Genomic DNA, 18,952 nt, shown 5'->3' with positions numbered 1-18,952 from the left:
ATTTTTTAATAAATATTAAGATTTTTAATTTTATATTAAACTGTCTAATTTTTTATTAAATTTTTTAATAATTTTATTTTAAAAAACAAATTATTAAATATAATTATAAATTAATTTTTTTTTATTAATTTGATTTTTTTATTACGTTAGTTGATTTTTTTTAAATTAATTTGATTTTAATAAATTTAGTACCGTCAGGCCGACTTTAACGGAATCTAATAGAGATGTGATGAAAATTTCGCCCTTCGATCGCAATGGCCTATGGATGTGTAATGGTCATTTCGAAAGTTCTGGGGGCTGAACCCAATTTTTTCCCATAAGATCAGGCGCTCTCGGTCTCGGAGACCGTAACTGCGTGAGGGCGGTGGCGGCGGCCATGGGGAGCGGGAAGCGAAGCGATTACTTCCGAGAGGAGGAGGATGATAGGCCACCCAGCTTCGCCCAGATTCCGACCAGCTTCGGCCAGGAGCTCAGAGCCTGCCTCCGTTGCCGCCTCGTCAAGACCTACGACCAGGTATTATTTAGGGTTCCTTCTCGTGCCCAAACCCTTTATGCTTGCCTAACCAATGTTTTTATATCTTTTGGATTCTATTGTACGGAAGTTTGATTCATTTACTTTTGATTCAGTTCAGGGAATCCGGCTGTGAGAATTGCCCCTTTTTGGAGATGGAGAAGGAGCATGACAACGTTGTCAACTGTACGACTCCCAACTTCACGGGGTGAGTCATACGCTTTCCTATCATTCTTGCATATTTTTTTATCCTGCTAATATTTACACGTGATGTTTGCTGAACAACAGCTTAAATTCCACTAATACTATATGTGTATATAATCGTCATCATCAGATCGTGTTTTCCCTAATTATTTGGAGTTGAATATATGAAATTTCCACTCCATTATGCTTAATGCAAGAGTGACAAATGCCAGTGAGAAACGGGCTTAAAAACGCTGCCCATCTGAGCGCTTCTAGGTTAAATTACCTGGTGGCCCGTGGAAAACTTCCGTAGGGCCGAGCCAGTCACCCTAGGATTAGTCGGTTCAAAGAGATGGATACTTGATGTCAACTAAAAAAAATAAAAATGCAAGAGTGCCTAATGAATCATATGTGTTACATCAACCCATTGTCCCTTATACATTACCTACTACATTCTATTCAACTTTGTAAACTAAACAATTTATTGGTCATCTTTGAATGTGTTCATATCATCTCAACTAATTTTCTTGTATTTTATCATTGGAGCTATACCTATTTATTCTCGATTTACATACCAATCTAAACATTCTAATGTCCTGTATCTTCATTTGTTTATCTTTTTTTACATATTTCTTTCTTGATCCATAAGGTATAGAAGGTCGTACCATAATCTTATAGTAATTTTCTGTGTCTAAGGAGAGCATTGTAGTCACTCACTTCAAAAGTACTTTTTGTCTTAACCATTTATTATTTATTATATTAATGATAGTATGACTAGTTTCTTCTTGTTAAGTAATATATCCATTAAATATGAAACCTGTATCAATAAGAACTTCATGCCCAATGCATTTATATATAGTTGTCACTGTAATTAAACATAATGACATTGTTCATGAATAAAAAATATTTAGTAATCAAAGTTTTTTTCAAAAAATTTATTGGTTGGATGTAGTTAATGCAATCCATAATGCATATCTAAGTGACATCAAGGGGCGTATATGGCCCATATTTTGTTTGTGCTAACTGACAACAACAATAACTACAACAAGCCTTTATTTCCATTAAGTGGAGTCGATTATATGGATCCTTCTACGTCATTGGGCACAGTCCTCTAATATATCCTCATCTATATTTAAATGAAACTTTTTTTATTTTATTATTTCTTTGGTTTTCCTTTTCCTTGATTAATGTGCATATTTATCATTTTCTCTCATCTCCTAACTAGGGCATTTATTGGCCGCTTAAGTATATATTCATACCATTTTAAACGTGTCTTTCTGTGTTTTCTCCGAACATTGATTTTTTCTTTAATGTTCTCATTACTTATCCTATCCATTCTTATATATCCGTATATCCACCTTAATATCCTTATACCTATGACACTCATCTTCTACGTGTACTTGATTCATAACCCAACTTTCAAGTCCATATAACGTAACAAGTTTAACTGTCATTTTGTAAAACTTCTCTTTAAACTTTAGAAATACCTTATAATTACAAATGACACTTAACGCTCTTCTCCATTTCAATCATCCTACTTGTATCCTATATAAAACATCTCTATCAACCTCTCTATTCTTTTGTAAAAATGATTCTAGATATTTAAAATTCTCCTTTATAGGTAATTTGTCATTTTCTATCTTAATAATTATCTCATTATGTTTAATACTATTGAACTAAAATTTTATATATTCTATCTTTATTAAGTTTAAAAGCTTTTATTTCTAGTGTTTCCAGTCAAGATTCGAGCTTAAGATTTTCTCTTTCATGTATCCCATTCACCAAAATAATATTATCTGCAAACAGGGTTTGAATTGCCGAGCCGTGTTGCCCGAAACCGCCTGAATTTACCGTTTCGGTGAGGAAGCGAAACCGGCACAACACACGAACAAATTTCGCGTTCGCCATCCGCTTGCGATCGACGCCTCCGCGCCGCCAAAAGCGTCGCACGAGCAATGCTCGTGGGCCATCGGGATCGCGGGATCGCTGTGCTACGTACGTTACAAAAGAAAAAAGATTTAATTAATTTAAACAATTCCCAACTAGAGATGTGATATTTTAAATAAGCTTTTATGAACCCTAATTAAATTATCCCTATAAAATATATAAAAATTATATTTAAAATCTTAAAAAATATATTAATTGATATTATAAAAAATTCTAATCAAACATATTTATATTCTGATAATTTTTTTTATTATTTTATATTCTTTTTTACTGTTTAATTAATATTTTGATTTTTTTTACTATTTTAAATATATAAGATTTAATAATTAATTAAATGAATAAACAATTAATTTATATAATTATGATGTATCAATTTTAATTTGAGTAATTAATACATCTTTAAAGAAAATTATATTTAATTATTTTTTTAACCATATTAAGTTGTTCAAAGAACTTATATAAAATCAATATATAACTTATTTTTAAATTATACATAATAAACATATTTATCTAATAATTATTATATAAAAATTTAAAAAATATCGAAACTATATAGGCACAGCACGATACGATACAATACCGAAACAGTATCGTTCCGGTCTAAGACCGAAACCTTGACATGAGTGGAAATTTCAACCCTTGTCTGCAAATAACATACACTATGATAACATGTGTTTTGGATGTGTCTAGTGAGTTCATGCACAACTATTGTAAAAAGATATGGATTTAGTTAATTCTTGATGTAACCCTATCTTTTTTAGGAATTGCTTTCGTTAATCTGCTTGGAATCTTCATTTTTATCATTATATCCTTAATTTTTCAATATACACTACACTAATAACTTTCTCTTCTAAAACTCTCTACATAATTTCCCTTAGAACTATATTATAAATTTTTTTAGGTTAATGAATATTTTGTGCAAGTCTTGCTTCTTTTCCGGATACTTTTCAATTAGTTGTCTAAGTATAGTTTCTATCATCGACCTTTCAAGCATGACTTCAAATTGATTTCCGATCACCTTGCTCTCCATTTAAAATATTTTTTCTCTTATTCTTTGTTAAAGTTCCATGGTATAACTCATTAGTATAATGTCTTGTAATTTACACAATTTTGTTTGTCTTGTTTTTCTTATAAAGGGGACTAGAGTACTTACCCTCCATTCATCAGTCCATTTTCAATATCAGAACGAATAACTTATTTCATCATCCTTCACTAATACTCTATTGGACTCATCTTAATGATTATTATTTGGATAAAATACCTTATTTTCCTCTCTCTCACTTTAACTATTTGAGATGTCCTTTTTCCTTCTTTTGTATTAAGCTATCGATATAAGCATTTGATAGATTCATTCTTGGCTTCACTCATTGCTTTTTTAGACTCTTTCTTAGTTATTGCTTATTTTTTGTATAGTTTTTTTCGTTCTTATAAATATACAATAACTTATAGGTTATTTGTTTTTCCGTCACTTTCTATTGTATTTCTTCATTGCACCACTAAGATCTTTATTTGACGGTGTCCGCTCTTTTGACTTATTGAGTACACTCTTAACCATCATTTTCAAATTTGATGTCATCTTATCTCATGTTGTATTTAAGTCACTATATTTCTATCCTCTCCTTAAAGATACTTTGCTTTCCATCATTAACTTTCGCCACTTGATTGTATGAGTAATCCACATTTTTCTTGTACTGATACTATGCTTGAGGTGCACTAACCTATATTGGGTGATTAAGCTTGCTCCAGGGATGTTCTTACAGTATTCCTCTTCCTAACCATAAGAAGAGGGATAGAAAATAATGGTATTTTCATCTTTATAATGTATGATAAGCTCATATTAGTATTTCTCTCATTACCTCTCCTTTATTTAAGGCATGAGATGTAACTACCACATTGCATGTGTATGAATTATAATAATGCTCATTAAATTACTCTATATATCTATAATTAGTAAATGTAGGAAATTAAGAATAATGGCTAATTGTTTTACAGATTTTATGTGCCAACATTAGATATGATGCCTGTTTTTTTTGTATTTATTTAGATTAATAAATGAATTAACAAGCATGTTCATTAATATTATACTGTGTTGACTTCCTTATTGCTCCTTAGTGTTGTCATGTTCCCTTTACCCCCTTGTTTCTAACACAAAGTTACTCTATGCAGTCTTGTTTTTCTAATTCCTTGCATATATGTGACCAACACCATTTCTCTCTATCTTTCCTCCCTTTTTCCCTCGTGTATAAGATAAACAGGGGGTAGATGTAGGGTCTGAATGACTCTATGTGTCATCCTTTGTCTCCCCTCTTTAGGGTTTTGTTCACCGATGACATCCAATTCCTCTGCTTGAGGGATTTGCTGCTTTTCTTTGTGCAAAAAAGGCGGGTCCCGCCGCCCAGCGGCCCCCTAGGCCTGGCCCCACAGGAATCCTAGGAGGAAGTAAATCAGCGGTAAATGCTGGCCCGGTTAAAGCGTGGTGTCTCCGGAATTTAACACAGCCGACCCAGATTATTCATCCAGTGCGCGTCCGTGGACCTTCGACCCTACAACTCATTGTGCAAGAATGCCACGCCTTAACCGGTTGATCCAGCCCGCGGGGGCGATTTGCTGTTTTTCTTGAGTGTATAGGAGGAAGTTTCTACCATCGTGAGCGTGTACACACATTAAGTTATGGAACACCAAAGTCTAAGCTTAGATGCCAGTTACTGCAGATACATCACTTGAAGAGCATGATGGTTAGGCATACCTTGAGAGAAAATATTATTAAAAAAAAACAAAATTGCTTATATGTCAGTATGGTCCTGGACAATGCATTTGGTATATATTCTTTATCTGGATCAGTTTCAAGTCATTGGTAACCTACCCTTTGAATAATTTAATTGGAATATATGAGAATTAATGACACATTCTCACAACCTTCTGGCATCTATATTGCACGACTTGTGCTCTTCCATTCACTTATAAAATGGTAGACTGAGAGTGTGTATAGGAAATCTTTGAATTATTCTATGCATTAAAGTTCACGTGTCATCCTTCTATATCTTCATCTTCTAAATTTTTCAAATGAAATATAAAATGTTAGTTTATGCACTGAAGAATTCTACACATTTGTTTGAAGCTAAGTTTTTATATGCCACAATCCCTTTTTCTCATAATTATTTGTTATCATTTTTTGTTTTAAAATAATTTTTAGGGTATCAGTTTTATTTTCAATTCTCCATAAAAATTTTAAATTAGATACTAGTAAAAGACTCTTCTTTCTTTGATGCTGTAAACATGGTGCAGTTTTGTTTTTTTGTCCTGAATGAAACCATGTTTTCACCTTCTTATGATGTTGGCTTGTTGTATTGATCTACGTTGATCTCCACCTCTTTCTTTAGCTTTTTTTTTTCAGCAAATCTATCATTTCCAACCGGATGACCCATCTCTGATTTTAGTTTGTACTATTTCTTAGCGGGGTGTTCAACTATAATGATGATCTAATTCTGGTTATCAATAATGCTACTTGCTGGCATGGGATATTGTGGTATCTTACAAATTGACATTCATAGAGATGACTACTAGAGTGGGGAAAAACAGTAGAATGAAAAAGGTAAATTTGGAAAATGGATTGAATATACTTCTAAATAAATATGGTCATTCATACTGAATTTTTCAAATTTAAAACGATCCTCCGACAATCTAGTTTTGGTCTTAGATTGTCTAAAAGTTTGATTTCCTTGAAAAATCTTAACAGAAAGAATCATGAATTTTCTTTGCAAGCTTAACGCACTATGTTGGCTTTTGTAGTTAACTTTAATGACAATTGTCAAATTGAGTTATTAAGATCTCTACTTACATGGCTATTTTGACGCTTTGTATTTTTTATCTTGTATCTTGAGGTTTTCCTGTTAAAAAGTTGACTAGGATAAACCACGTTTTTTAAACTACACTGATGTGTTCAATCCTTCATTTATGTATAATTGCAATGGATTTTGTTGTATTTCTACATGGATTTTATGTAGTTATGTTTACATGTTTATTTGGATTGATCTTGTTGTATAAGCTAAACTGATGTTTGATCTTGTGTTAATTTTAACTCGCAACTGTAATAAATGGTTCATATCACTGCAGGATTATATCAATGATGGATCCAAGTAGAAGTTGGGCTGCTAGATGGTTAAGAATAGGTGAGTTTCAAGTGTGACTGTTACACTAAGAGAACTTATGCACAAGTTAATTTCACAAATATGTTTATGATTTTATAAGTAGTTTCATGATGCAAACGTTTTATACTTTTCTGAACTCATTTTCATCAGTCAAGTTTCCGCTCATTTATTCTTTTGTTATCATTAAATTGCAGACCTGGTTTCTGTCTGGTTTGTAATTAAATTTCTCTTAGCAATCATATGGCACTGCATTAAAATTATGTTGATGCGCAACCGTAACATACTATTCAAAGGATAATTGTCGATCATAATTGGTGATGCTAATGCTCTGCTGGGTTTTTTTTTCCACATTACACCCATCCTAGCATTTATTGTTTATCCAACATACTGGATGTGTGTTTGTAGCTTTGATCTCCAATACAAGTAAACAATTTGCAAGTGCTACGCATCCATTTATTTCTAATTTGAGCAAACTTTGAAATTTATTAAGCTATGTTAAGTCTCAGAGGTATGCTAGTGTCAAAAATATTGATGTAATCATAATCTGAAAAAAATATATATATATATATATCACGGTACTTGAAAACTTAGACAAAAACTGTGCAGGTAACTTTGGAAGGATAATAAAATTGCCTTATTCTGTCAAATGGTAAATGATCCAATAAATGAATCTACCGAAAAAACACGGTGTTAGGTTTGTTCTTAGTTCTACTTGATATTTTTCCTTAAATCCTTTATTTTCATCCTTCTGATGTCTCCTAACATGGATTATATTGAAACATCAAAGCATTCGTCTTATGCTTAGGTATGCATAGGAAATGGATGGATAAATATTAGACACGTACAAACGGCCAAAATCTCGTGGTTCTTTTTGTTCTTAGTTCTTTAGGATTTTATTTTATTTTTCTATTTGTGATTCATTAGTGACTGGCGATGATATTGTGAATCTGGGAGCTTGAAATGTGGTTATCCTTTCATCTCTCATAATAGAGCAAGTTATTATAATGCATCTATTATTTTAAAATGTCGGTGACCTTGACTGTTTCCACTGGATAAGATATTGATAGACCAAGATAAGCATTGGTCACTTAATGGTAGTAAAAAAGGGAGATTTTGGTCTATGTTGATGCCGACTTGTTTGTCATCCAAACTATCAATCTGACAGTGTTTTCTTCTTTGGAGAAAAATTATTAATTCTGACTTACGCTACTAATATTTTAATCTTACTTTTTGTATTCATTCTATCTTACTCTGTCAACATTTTGATTTACATATAACAAAATAAACAGAAAAGAAATTAGATTATAGATTCATTGTTAAGTCTCCAAATTAAGGTGGAGTATTGTAAACTTTTCTTTTACCTTGTAAAAAAAAAAAACTCAATACTGATCCTAAAGCAGTTTAAAGTAACATATATGCTCCATATCAAAATTGAAAAGGAATCATATTTACTTGTTCAATGAGTATTTCATTGAAAGGAAATCCATATGTAAAAGAGAGACTCAAGCGCAGTCCAAAATTCTTACTATTTCCAAGGGACTAATTTCTAGGGTACAATTTTTAGGTTGGATGTCATCTTTTCCAGCATTTTCTTATACAATTACTATGTTTTGACATGGTCAAGCAAATGAAACCATGAAAGCTTTTCTCATTCACGAACCAACTTATAACCTTGTAAACTCCGCAGGGAGGTTTATTCCTGGTTGCTACACACTCGCCGTCTCTGAAGAACTTCCAGAAGAATACCAGGTACTCTATGTTATTTGTAAGAACCCCTACATATTTTGTTGCATGTTTGGAAATATCACATTACTTTCAACTCTGGTCTGATATTTTATCATTCATGCAGGCTATTTGTGCTGATAACAATGTCCAGTATGTGCCTCCAAAGCGTGCATAAACCTGTCCATGTCCATGTCCATGTTACCAGTTAAACTGTTTTATTTCAACTGTTGTTACTGCTAACTAGTTCAAGTTTTAATTCCCACCAGATTTGTTGACAACAATAACTATCTTCTTAAATGCACAAGCGACTTAAACTGTTCATCAATACATTGGACACATGACTTGTAACATTTGGTGCTACAAGTATCCCAAGAATGTCTTAATTTCCAGCTCAGTGAGATCAACAGGGGATGAACACTACAGATCCTTTTCATGCTAGATAGTCTCTTCACGAAGCTCCAGTCTCTTCCTGCATTTAAATGCTACATTAATTCTCTGATACCTTATCGCGGTGCAACGGTTAAATCTTTTAATGGCATGCCTAAAAGCACAAGAGGTAGGAGATGCATTTAACTGGAACTGGTGGCAAGATTGATGGCTCTGTAGCTGTGAGAGCAAAGAACCAGCATTGAAGGCAATTGAAGAAGGGGTGTTAATGGTGGCTGGAGTGGCTCATGAACATGGCCTTCCTTCTTCAATGTCAACCTCTTTACTTGAGGATCATCAGAGTCATTGCAAAGCTCCTATACTGCTCAATGCAAAATTAGTCTTCTAAATAGATAATAATGATAACACTTTTTCTCTCTTCATCAAGTATTCTGTTCATGATGTCCTCTGCCATGCACTCATCTCCAAATGCTGAAGGATCAAAACTTGCATTGATCTCAACGTTATAGATGGTATAGTCTTCATGAACTATGGTAATTGCTCTTATGTTATCAGGGAGTAATCATTTTCCCCCCTCCCTTTTATATTTTTTTTTAGAATATAATTGGTAAAATTATATAATTTAGATTAAGAAATTATTTTTTCAAAAGTTCTACAATTTATATGAGTGAATTTGGTAGGTTCTCTTGTTTGGAAAAGCAGGTCTTTAATGTAATTTCATTTTTAGCATTGTAAGAAAATTTGATGATTTTTTTTTATTAAATTTGTTTATAATTCATAATTTGATTAATTGACTAGTTTGATTGAGTTTTTAGAGAGAACTATTTTTTAAAATGTTTTAATTTTATTTTGAGTTTTTTTTTTGTTTGGGCTGAGATTTGAAATCGCTCAAGTATTACTCATCTAATTATTTTTATGTCTAAAATAATTTATAAATAAATTTATTTATTAATACATCTGAAGCTAAAAAGAAAATATTTTTAATAAACAATGCGCTCTCCTCTACAACTAATGTATAAGAATTCATTTACTTTTGTTTTAATATAAAAATTAAACTTGAATATGAAATTAAATGATAAATGGTTGAATAGCTAGAATCGGTGAATAATATTCTTACAAAGAGAAAATTATGTTTTTAGTCCTGTAATTTATATTTTTTCAATTTTAATCCTATTATGAGTCAATTTATATTTTTAGTCCTTTAACTTGTAATATTTTTCAATTTCAATCTCTTTTCTTCTAAAATTGAAAATTTTTAACAGAAAATGATGAATTGTAAATTGAATTTGGGGATTTTGATTTTTTATGATCCATGTGTTTTTTATATTCCAACCACAAACTAGATATTTTTCGTTGAAAAATTCCAATTTTAGAGGAAAAAAGACTGAAATTAGAAAATATTACAAGTTACAGGACTAAGAACGTAAATTAACTCATAACAAGACTAAAATTAAAAAAGATACAAATTACAGGATTGAAAATATAATTTTCTATTCTTACCAATAATATCTTTCTACTCTCTCTAATGCCTTAGCAAGAACACAAAAATCAAACTATAATAAAAGGTAAGAAATCCATTCATATCAATTGCTTACACAAGCATATAACATAGTTCAACTCCCATTAATAGGCTAAATTGAATATGCGATGCCCACTTTAAAACTATCATCATTTCTACTCTATAGCATATGGCTCGTATCAATGAGTTACTTTCAAAGTCTTAAATCTTTCTCCTTTTAGATAACTTCTAAAAATGAAGGGACCATTTATAATATTATTTTTATATACACTAGGTATCATTTATAACAATTATAGTAAAATATTATTATATTCATCTTAAACGTCTTTTACCGTCCATTTCCATGTTAAAATTTGATTTATGTCCTATTGTAATAAATTTATCCTATTCTAGCTAACTGAGCACCCCATAAATTTTGTGGGGATTAACACAAAGTCTCATTTATAACAATGTGACAAAAGACATTTGCTCATCCCCAACCCTCTCGTCAATCCGTCCCTAGGCTAACACGGAGGATGTAAATCATGGATTACTACTGGCTAAGGTATGAGAGAAGACATGCACAAATACACCGAGTTTCGATCCCAAAATCTAATATTACAGTACCTCATATTTTAATTATCGCATCGTCCCAAAAAAAAAATATCATTTATAGCAAGAATTTTATGATGAAGGCTAAAGTGAACCAGAGAATTTAAGCTCAATTGATTTAGACAATTTTTATTTGTTAGCCTTCAAGCTTCACTTAGTATTTTATTGCTCTATTATCGATTAGTCGAGTGAATCCACTATAAGTCGATGGATTTCCTTATCGCTTCATCCGGTAGTCTTTCGAAGCCTAGCTAAGTTGATTGAATTCTATTATCAATTGAGTGATCCAATGTAGCCTCATGTCATTTGACCGTTGCACGCAAATTATTAGATCAATGATTACATTTGTCTTCCTGCTATAACATGTTATCAATTGACTAACCACGAATTAATTGACGACCTAATCAACTCAACAATGAGTAGAAATATTCTATTTGCTAGTTGGTCAACTTAAGCGGAGTATTTAGTTGAATCAGTTCACCAATCAACTAGAATAGCTTCCAATCAACTGAAGCCTCAACTACGATTTAGTCTTCTCATTAGTTGAAATCACTTCCCTCCTAAGTATACATGATGCAAAAGGTTGAACGCTCGCTCCCAACATCTCCGCTCAGGACCGACCCTAGATTTTGAAGGGTTCGGTGTAAAAAAAAAAAAAACCCTTTATATTTATATAAAAATAATAATAAAATCGTTACTAAAAAAATAATTTTATTAACAAAATAAGAATTTTACCATAATAAAAAGAGAATAAACGAACTAATTGAGTAATCTAAAATATTTTTCATTTAATCATGCATCAAGCTAAATCAACATGGATCGAACAAGAAAATTCCACCTAAATTAAAGTTTCGAAGGGTTTAAGTGCGTGTGTAGTGTCAATGGGCATCGGTGGTGACGCATACGATGCAATGACAATGACACTGGAAATCACAGTGTGGACACTAGGAAGGTGACTATCGGTGGTTGTCAAAGTAGCCGAAAGCGAAGAGTTTGAGTGTGAGACAGGGAGTAAAAGTGAATTTAGGATTTAGGAAGAAATAGGAAAATAAGATATGATCGAGCTCCCTTGCGTGGGTATTTCTCTATTTTATTATTAACATTTTTATAAAAAAAATCTACCATCATTTTAGATTTTATAATTAGATTTTTTAAAATTAATTTTTTATTCAATAAAATACTAACATTTTTTTTACTAATAGAAGTGGGGCCCTGCCCGAGGTGGGGCCATGTGCACCGACCCCTCCTTAACCACCCTAGGGTCGGTCCTGCCTCCGCTAATCGGTCTCACGGCTAACACGGATAAGCTAAATCAAGAAACTACAAATAGTGAATGCATGGGAGAGTCTTTTTGAATCCTCAGCATTTTGCCGAGACTCTCCCAAGTATACAGGGTAGCCAAGTGGAGAAGAGACGCGGCCAATTCATCACTGTTCATTGCCAAAAAAAATTGAAATTGACCATTTATTTGAAAAACTTTCAACCTAAACTATCTATTGGTGCCACCTTTATAAAAAATATCATGACTTGAAATATTAAGTATTAAATTTTAAAAATAAAATATATATAATAATAAACAGATGAACTAAATTGTAGAACATGAATTGAGAGCACTAAATTAAAATTGGATCGGATTCAAACTAAATTCAACGAGTAGATACAAAGATAAAAATTAAGTTGTTTCAAACCAGGATTTATTTGGAGTTGATTTGGTCAAATTATGATCGAACAAAGTCTAATGTTTAAACGGATTCGATCTGTTTAAAATGAATTAGGATATTTTGAAGAAACATTCTCTTTCCTTTTTTTTTCTCCCTTTTCTCCCTACGCACGTTGCAACCCCGTCGTGTCTTCGCTCATCTCTCTCTTTTATTTTTCCCTTCTTCCCTATTTCCTTCTTCTCCTTCTGTTCTCCAACAACAGTAAACTTGTAGTTTTTTCCTCTCCTCTTATGAAGAACAAAACTCTCTTTTCTTCTTCTTTCTCTTCTTTAGCAAGTAAGAAACACAACATCAGTTGTTGCCCTCTTCCAACAACAAGAGCAGGTCTCAACCCTCAAATCTTCTTCCTTTTCTCATGTTTTCTAGGGTTTTGTTAGCATCGATGGGCGAAAATTGCAAGTGCATGGATATCATCAAGTAATAAAAAGATCGATCCTACCAGAACTGTAAATCTAGTACCAATCGAATTCGCGAAATAGGTTATCTAGAAAGTCACAAATCGCAAAAGTTGAGAAAGAAAAAAAACAAGTCGAGCACACACATGAAGTTGAAGAAGAAATCTAAATTTTGGGGAACGATTCTAGGATTTTGATTTTGTTACGATGACTTTTGATACCCTAAATACTATTTACTATCCTATCTCAATGTTTATTCGCATATAGGTGGTCTATTTTGACATACTGAAATAGACTTTTGGAATTATACCTGTCTGTCTGCCCAAATTCGATGCCTACTTTCAAGGCGATTGATATTGGGTGTTAAACCCAGCGCGCCATCTCTAGCTTTCAAACAGGATCAACGATGATACTAGAGCGGACGCTTTCTCAGGGAAGCTCTTGTCATGATGCCCCATGGTCCTCTAAGTGTCATCCCCTACTTCATGATGCCAAGTTGGGACAAACTCATTAAGCTCTGTGATAGCCAATGGTGAACTCATGAGGTTTTGGACTGCTTTTGTGGCCAATCCCTCATATCTCGGTCTTTTTGGGTCAAAGATTTAGGTTTACCTTTTGGTCCTTCCTCGTGTCGCGTGAAATATGAAGATATATATTTAGTGTCATAATTGTGTATGCTCAATAAAATCGGATCATGGAATAAATATAGCATGCAATAGAAAAAGATAAATAGGCATATAAAACTAATGTTAACAAATATATTGGGCTACTCTCTCATCCTAGAATTAGAGAACTATTTCATGGATATGAAGTTACAATTGAAAGATAATGAAGAAAGCATCCTGCAACTCAAAACAAAGAGAGAAGACAAGAATAAGCTTAATCGAGATGGTTGTCAGTGTCTTTTGGAAAACTCTAAGCTCCTAGGGTAGACAGAAACTTTGATGACTCCTTGGAATGACGTTCATAGGGTTCCTTATCATAGGAAAAACCCTCTCCCTCAATCAAGAGCCTTTCAAGGAATTTTATAGCCCTTTGAACAGATCGAAACGGTTGAAGTTTGCCTAATTTGTCAGGGCATCGCCATTGCACCACGACCATGTTGGGAGGCATGACTGGGCAGTCAGATGCTGAAATCGAGGGTCAGACATGGTCATATATGCCAGCCGACACAGCTAGACTATGTTCGGCGCTGTGAAGAGGAGCATAGTCGTGTCAGGGGCACAATCAATGCGTGTCGAGCGATATGAGGAAGGGCACAATCATGCCAAGGGCACGACTAGGTCGTGTCATGCACTATGGAGAACAACACGGCCGTGTCTAGGGTACTGCTTGGGTGTGTCAACTCCTGTTACGACTAGATGGGTCATGGTCGTGCCTTGGGGAATGGCCAACCCGTGTCATGGTCTAATAGCCTCATTTTTGCTTCATTCTTCTTCTAACTTTGGCTAGAGAAACATATCTATATTATAGGATACGATCAGAGCATATTCCTTACTTTGAATCTATGTTCCAAGGCTTTTAAACTCTAATTTTTTTTCTAATTTCATGTCCTGTCAATGAAAAAGCACAAATAGCAAATTTCCAAACAAGAAGAATAAAAATAATAAAAAGAATATACAAATATGAAAAATATGCTTATGAAATGACACAATGCATGCAAAGCAATATTAAAAACTAAGCATGAAATACACACATCGGGCACCGTAAGAATAGCCAGATTTTACCTTGCCTTGCTCTTTTTGTGTCATTATCAAGTTCACCGAAGCTAATCAAGATTGCTAATGAAAAAGGTAAAGCTCTCCTCTTTTTTTCTTCTTCCTCCCTATCTTCTCTTCTTTGTTTTTCTCAAAAGCAACGGTCTTCCTTTTATTTTTTCCAACGAGCATCCTTTACAAGCAATTCTTTTTCCCCTTTGTCCAACCACAATAACAACAAGAGTAAGTTATTTCTTTCCTTTTTCATATTTCATTAATTGAAGAGAGTTGTAAAGTATAAATTTTATTTTATTAGGTTGCTAGTTAGGATGGTTATTTAGATTGTAATGAATGTCTCATATATAAGAATACTAAATATTATGAAGAAGTGAAATCAAAATGATTCTTCAATTTCAAGTAATAGATAAGGTCTGGGAATTGAAGGATCGTTATTTCAACTAGAACCAAGGGCTAAATATTTTATATTGTATTAATTTTTTTAATTTAATGAATTTGCTCGTCTAGTTAAAATTCCTGATTATGCCACTTTATACATGTCTCTCAACTCTCATAGCTCACATAAAAGTTTAACTTTCATAACTTGACTTCACCATTACCATTTTTTGCCAAGTTACTTGTCCCTTAAGATGCATTGAGCACATAATCATTCCACATGTCATCCTTTACGCTTCAACTACATAAATGACTATTTTGAGATTGTGGATGGATTATTGAAAGTATTATAGCCTCATTAGCGTTCTTAGATGACTATTGTGAATAATTTCAACCTATTAGGTGTTTCCTTTTTTTACTAAAATAGCTTGATGGGGAAAACCACTCCAAATTGGCCATGTGAGACTATAGATGGATTGATGGTATTCTAGCCTCATTGCTAGTCTTAGATAACTAACAAGGAGGGGTTTTAGCTTATCATGGTGATTTGAGACATCATTACATATAGTATTCTTGACCCACTAGTGTCCTTAGATAACCATTTTAGAGTGCTTTTGCCCATCAAGGTATTTTGGACAAAACATCTTTTATGGTCAAAAAAAAAAAAAAAAAAAAAAAATCTCCCATGGTCATCTAAGACATTGATGGATCATAGATTGTACTCTTAAGTCACTAGTAGTCTCGCATGACCATTTTGAAGGGTTTCAACCTAATATGCTAAGTGTTTTGGCCAAAACATTTTGAAGAATAAAATCATTCCAAATTGGCCATCTAAGAACATAAAGGAATCATTTAATATTATTTTAGACTCGTTGGTAGTCCTGAATGACCATTTTGAAAAGTTTTTTATCATTAAAATGTTCTAAGTTAAACGCATTGACACTTAAGCTTCAATGATATTACTACAACTAAAAAAAGCTCCCCATACACCATTACAAAGTCCAGGGATCACCATTGAACTTTTATGGTTTTCGAAACCTTGATGACATAATGGGCAAGACAAGTGACTTTAGAAGGAAATAAATATTGTGTGTGCTATGGTATGATGTGTGGTTTGGGATTCAATGCTTCATTAGGACATGGGGTTCAACATGAGAATGTTGGTCCCTTGGCGGCCGGTAAAAGTAGGGTGAATTATCCTGAAAGTTAAAATCAACCCTTCTCGACGTAACAAACTAAATTAAGAAAATTGTATAATAACAAAACGAAAATGCATAAATTAAAAGCAGAGACAAAAGAATTTACTAAGTTTGCAATCAGAGGATTGCTAATCCTAGACAAATGAAGTTTACTCAAGTCTTCTTTGGGATGAGAAGCCTCTTATAGCATTGATAGCTTACACGGTAGTAGAACAGATAAAGAAATTGATTACAAGTGATTATTCTAAGCTACTGGGATCAGGGCTGTTGGTTAGTTCTAGGAAGATCGTACCGGTTTCACTGTACAAAAATTTTGTACAAGTGTTGAACCTTTCCTAAACAACATATTGTGTTCTTGAGAAGTTAAATTAGAAATCGCAAACGGAACTTAACATTATTGATTCCAAATTTAACTTATCTATTCTTAATGGTTTAGATTTGGATTGCAAGCGGAACTTAACACTATTGATCCAAATCAACCTATGTTATAAATTTAATTAAATATTAATTTCCAAAATTGGCTTCCAAGACTGCATGGCGAGGCATATGACCTTCTTGGGTATGAGAGCATCCACCACCGCCTAGACAAAGTCTTTTAAGGAAAACTAATATTTAATTTCCTTATATAACTCTAGGTTTAACCAAAAGGAATAATTGAATCACAAACTCGAAAAACAAAAAAAAAACATAACTTCAAAACAAATCCGAAAAACTAGAATCTAATGTCTCTTGTGTTTGGAATTCTTACAAAGAAAAATAACTAGCATGATGCGGAAGAAAATTACTAGTTATACCTTTTCTTTGTATGCTAATAACCTCGAGATCTTCTGTCATATTCCTCGCCTCCTCTTGGGCGTCGTGTGGGCGACGATCCTCCAAGATGAACACCACCCAAGGAGCTTCTCTTCCTTCTCTAGATTTCGGTCACCACCACCACAAAGGAACCAAAGAGAGCAAGGGGAAAGGGAATAGGGAGAGGGTCGGCCACTATGGAGATTATCAACAAGAGAATAAGAATTGATAATGATTGAGGTCTCCTCTCCCCTTCTTTTATATTACTTGCCCAAGACAAATAAGGAAAGACTTTTTACAAAAAATAAAATCTTCCTCTTGTTTTTCCTTTTCCCCTTTTATTTTTCCTTTTCCTTTCTCTTGATTGATTCAATCATCCAATCAATGATTGATTGGTTTATTTGATTGGTCGGCCCCTTGCTTGGGCACCAAACAAGGGTGGCCGGCCCTAATAGGAAGGAAAAATAAATTTGTAAAAATTTTATAAGAAAAGAAGGAATGCTCTTATAAAAATTTTACAAGCTCTCTTTTAATTTCCTAATGTGGATGTTAAAAAAAAAATTTTTAAAATTAAAACCATGTTTTAAAATTTAAAACTTCTCTTCTAAAATTTTCTTTTTTAAACATGGTTACAAAATTTTTTTAAAAAAAAATTAAACTTGTCTTCCTTTTTTCTAAAACCATGAGAATGGTTAAAAAAGAAAAGTTTTAAAACTTTTAAACTTTCTTTTAAACCATGTGGCCTAATTCAAATAAAAAAAGTTTTATATTTTAAAATCTCTCTTTTAAAACTTATAGATTTCTACAAAAAGAAAATTTTAAAACTTCAAAACACCCCTCCTAATTTGAATTATTGTAGCCGACCCCTTCTTGCTTGAGCACCAAGCAAGAGGCCGACCCTATTGAGGAGGAAGTGGCCGGCCACATGGCTTGGTCACCAAGCCATGGGCCGACCCTCTCTTGGACACCAAGATGAGCTTTTCCATGAGTGGATTTAAGGCATTAATGAGGCTACTGTTGGTGCAACCTTAGGTCAAGGTTGACCTGGTTGACCTGACTCGAGTTGACCTGACTCGAGTTGTATTTTGATGTTTGACGAGAATAGAAAAGTTCTATTCTGATGTTTGACGAGAGTAGAAAAGTTGTATTCTGATGTTTGACAGAATACAAACTTGGGAGATTGTGGGTGCAATCTTTAGTCAAGGTTGACCTGGTTGACTCGAGGTGAGTCGACCTAATTCAGGAAATCCTGGTGAGTGAAGCCAGGTGAAAGTCCTGGTGAGTGAAGCCAGGCAAGGGAAAGTCCTGGTGAGTGAAGCCAGACAGTTGGAAAGTCCTGGTGAGTGAAGCCAAGCAAGGGAAATCCAGATAGGTCAAGGTTGACCAGACATCTGGTGAAAAGTCCAAGCAGGGAGCTTGGCACGGGAAAAGTCCAAGTATGGAGACTTGGCACGGAAAAGTCCAAGTATGGAGACTTGGCACGGAAAAGTCCAAGTATGGAGACTTGGCACGGAAAAGTCCAAGCAGGGAGCTTGGCACGGGAGAAGTCCAAGTATGGAAGCTTGGCATGGGAAGTCGGAGAGGGCTCGGCAGCTCGTTCTCCGGACTAGGTCAGAGAGGGATCGGTAGCTCGTTCTCTGGACCGGACGAAGTCGGAGAGGGCTCGGTAGCTCGTTCTCCGGACTAGGTCAGAGAGGGCTCGGTAGCTCTGTCTGAGACTTGGCACGGAGAGGTTAGAGGTAGC

The 18,952-nt window shown here is 33.8% G+C and overlaps 1 protein-coding gene across 1 annotated transcript; it reads left to right on the top strand.

Moving 5' to 3' along the window:
* Positions 1-248: 248 nt before the first annotated feature.
* Positions 249-8,839, top strand: LOC122002762 (transcription elongation factor SPT4 homolog 1-like). The gene is made up of 5 exons (XM_042558066.1): positions 249-514; positions 628-719; positions 6,755-6,810; positions 8,477-8,538; positions 8,639-8,839. Exons 1-5 carry the CDS (start codon positions 377-379, stop codon positions 8,687-8,689), a joined length of 399 nt encoding a protein of 132 aa, XP_042414000.1. The 5' UTR covers positions 249-376; the 3' UTR covers positions 8,690-8,839.
* Positions 8,840-18,952: the final 10,113 nt, after the last annotated feature.

The sequence above is a fragment of the Zingiber officinale genome, chromosome 7A, assembly GCF_018446385.1.
Source record: "Zingiber officinale cultivar Zhangliang chromosome 7A, Zo_v1.1, whole genome shotgun sequence".
NCBI classification, from domain to species: Eukaryota; Viridiplantae; Streptophyta; class Magnoliopsida; order Zingiberales; family Zingiberaceae; genus Zingiber; species Zingiber officinale.
This window is presented reverse-complemented; position numbering and strand designations above follow the sequence as displayed.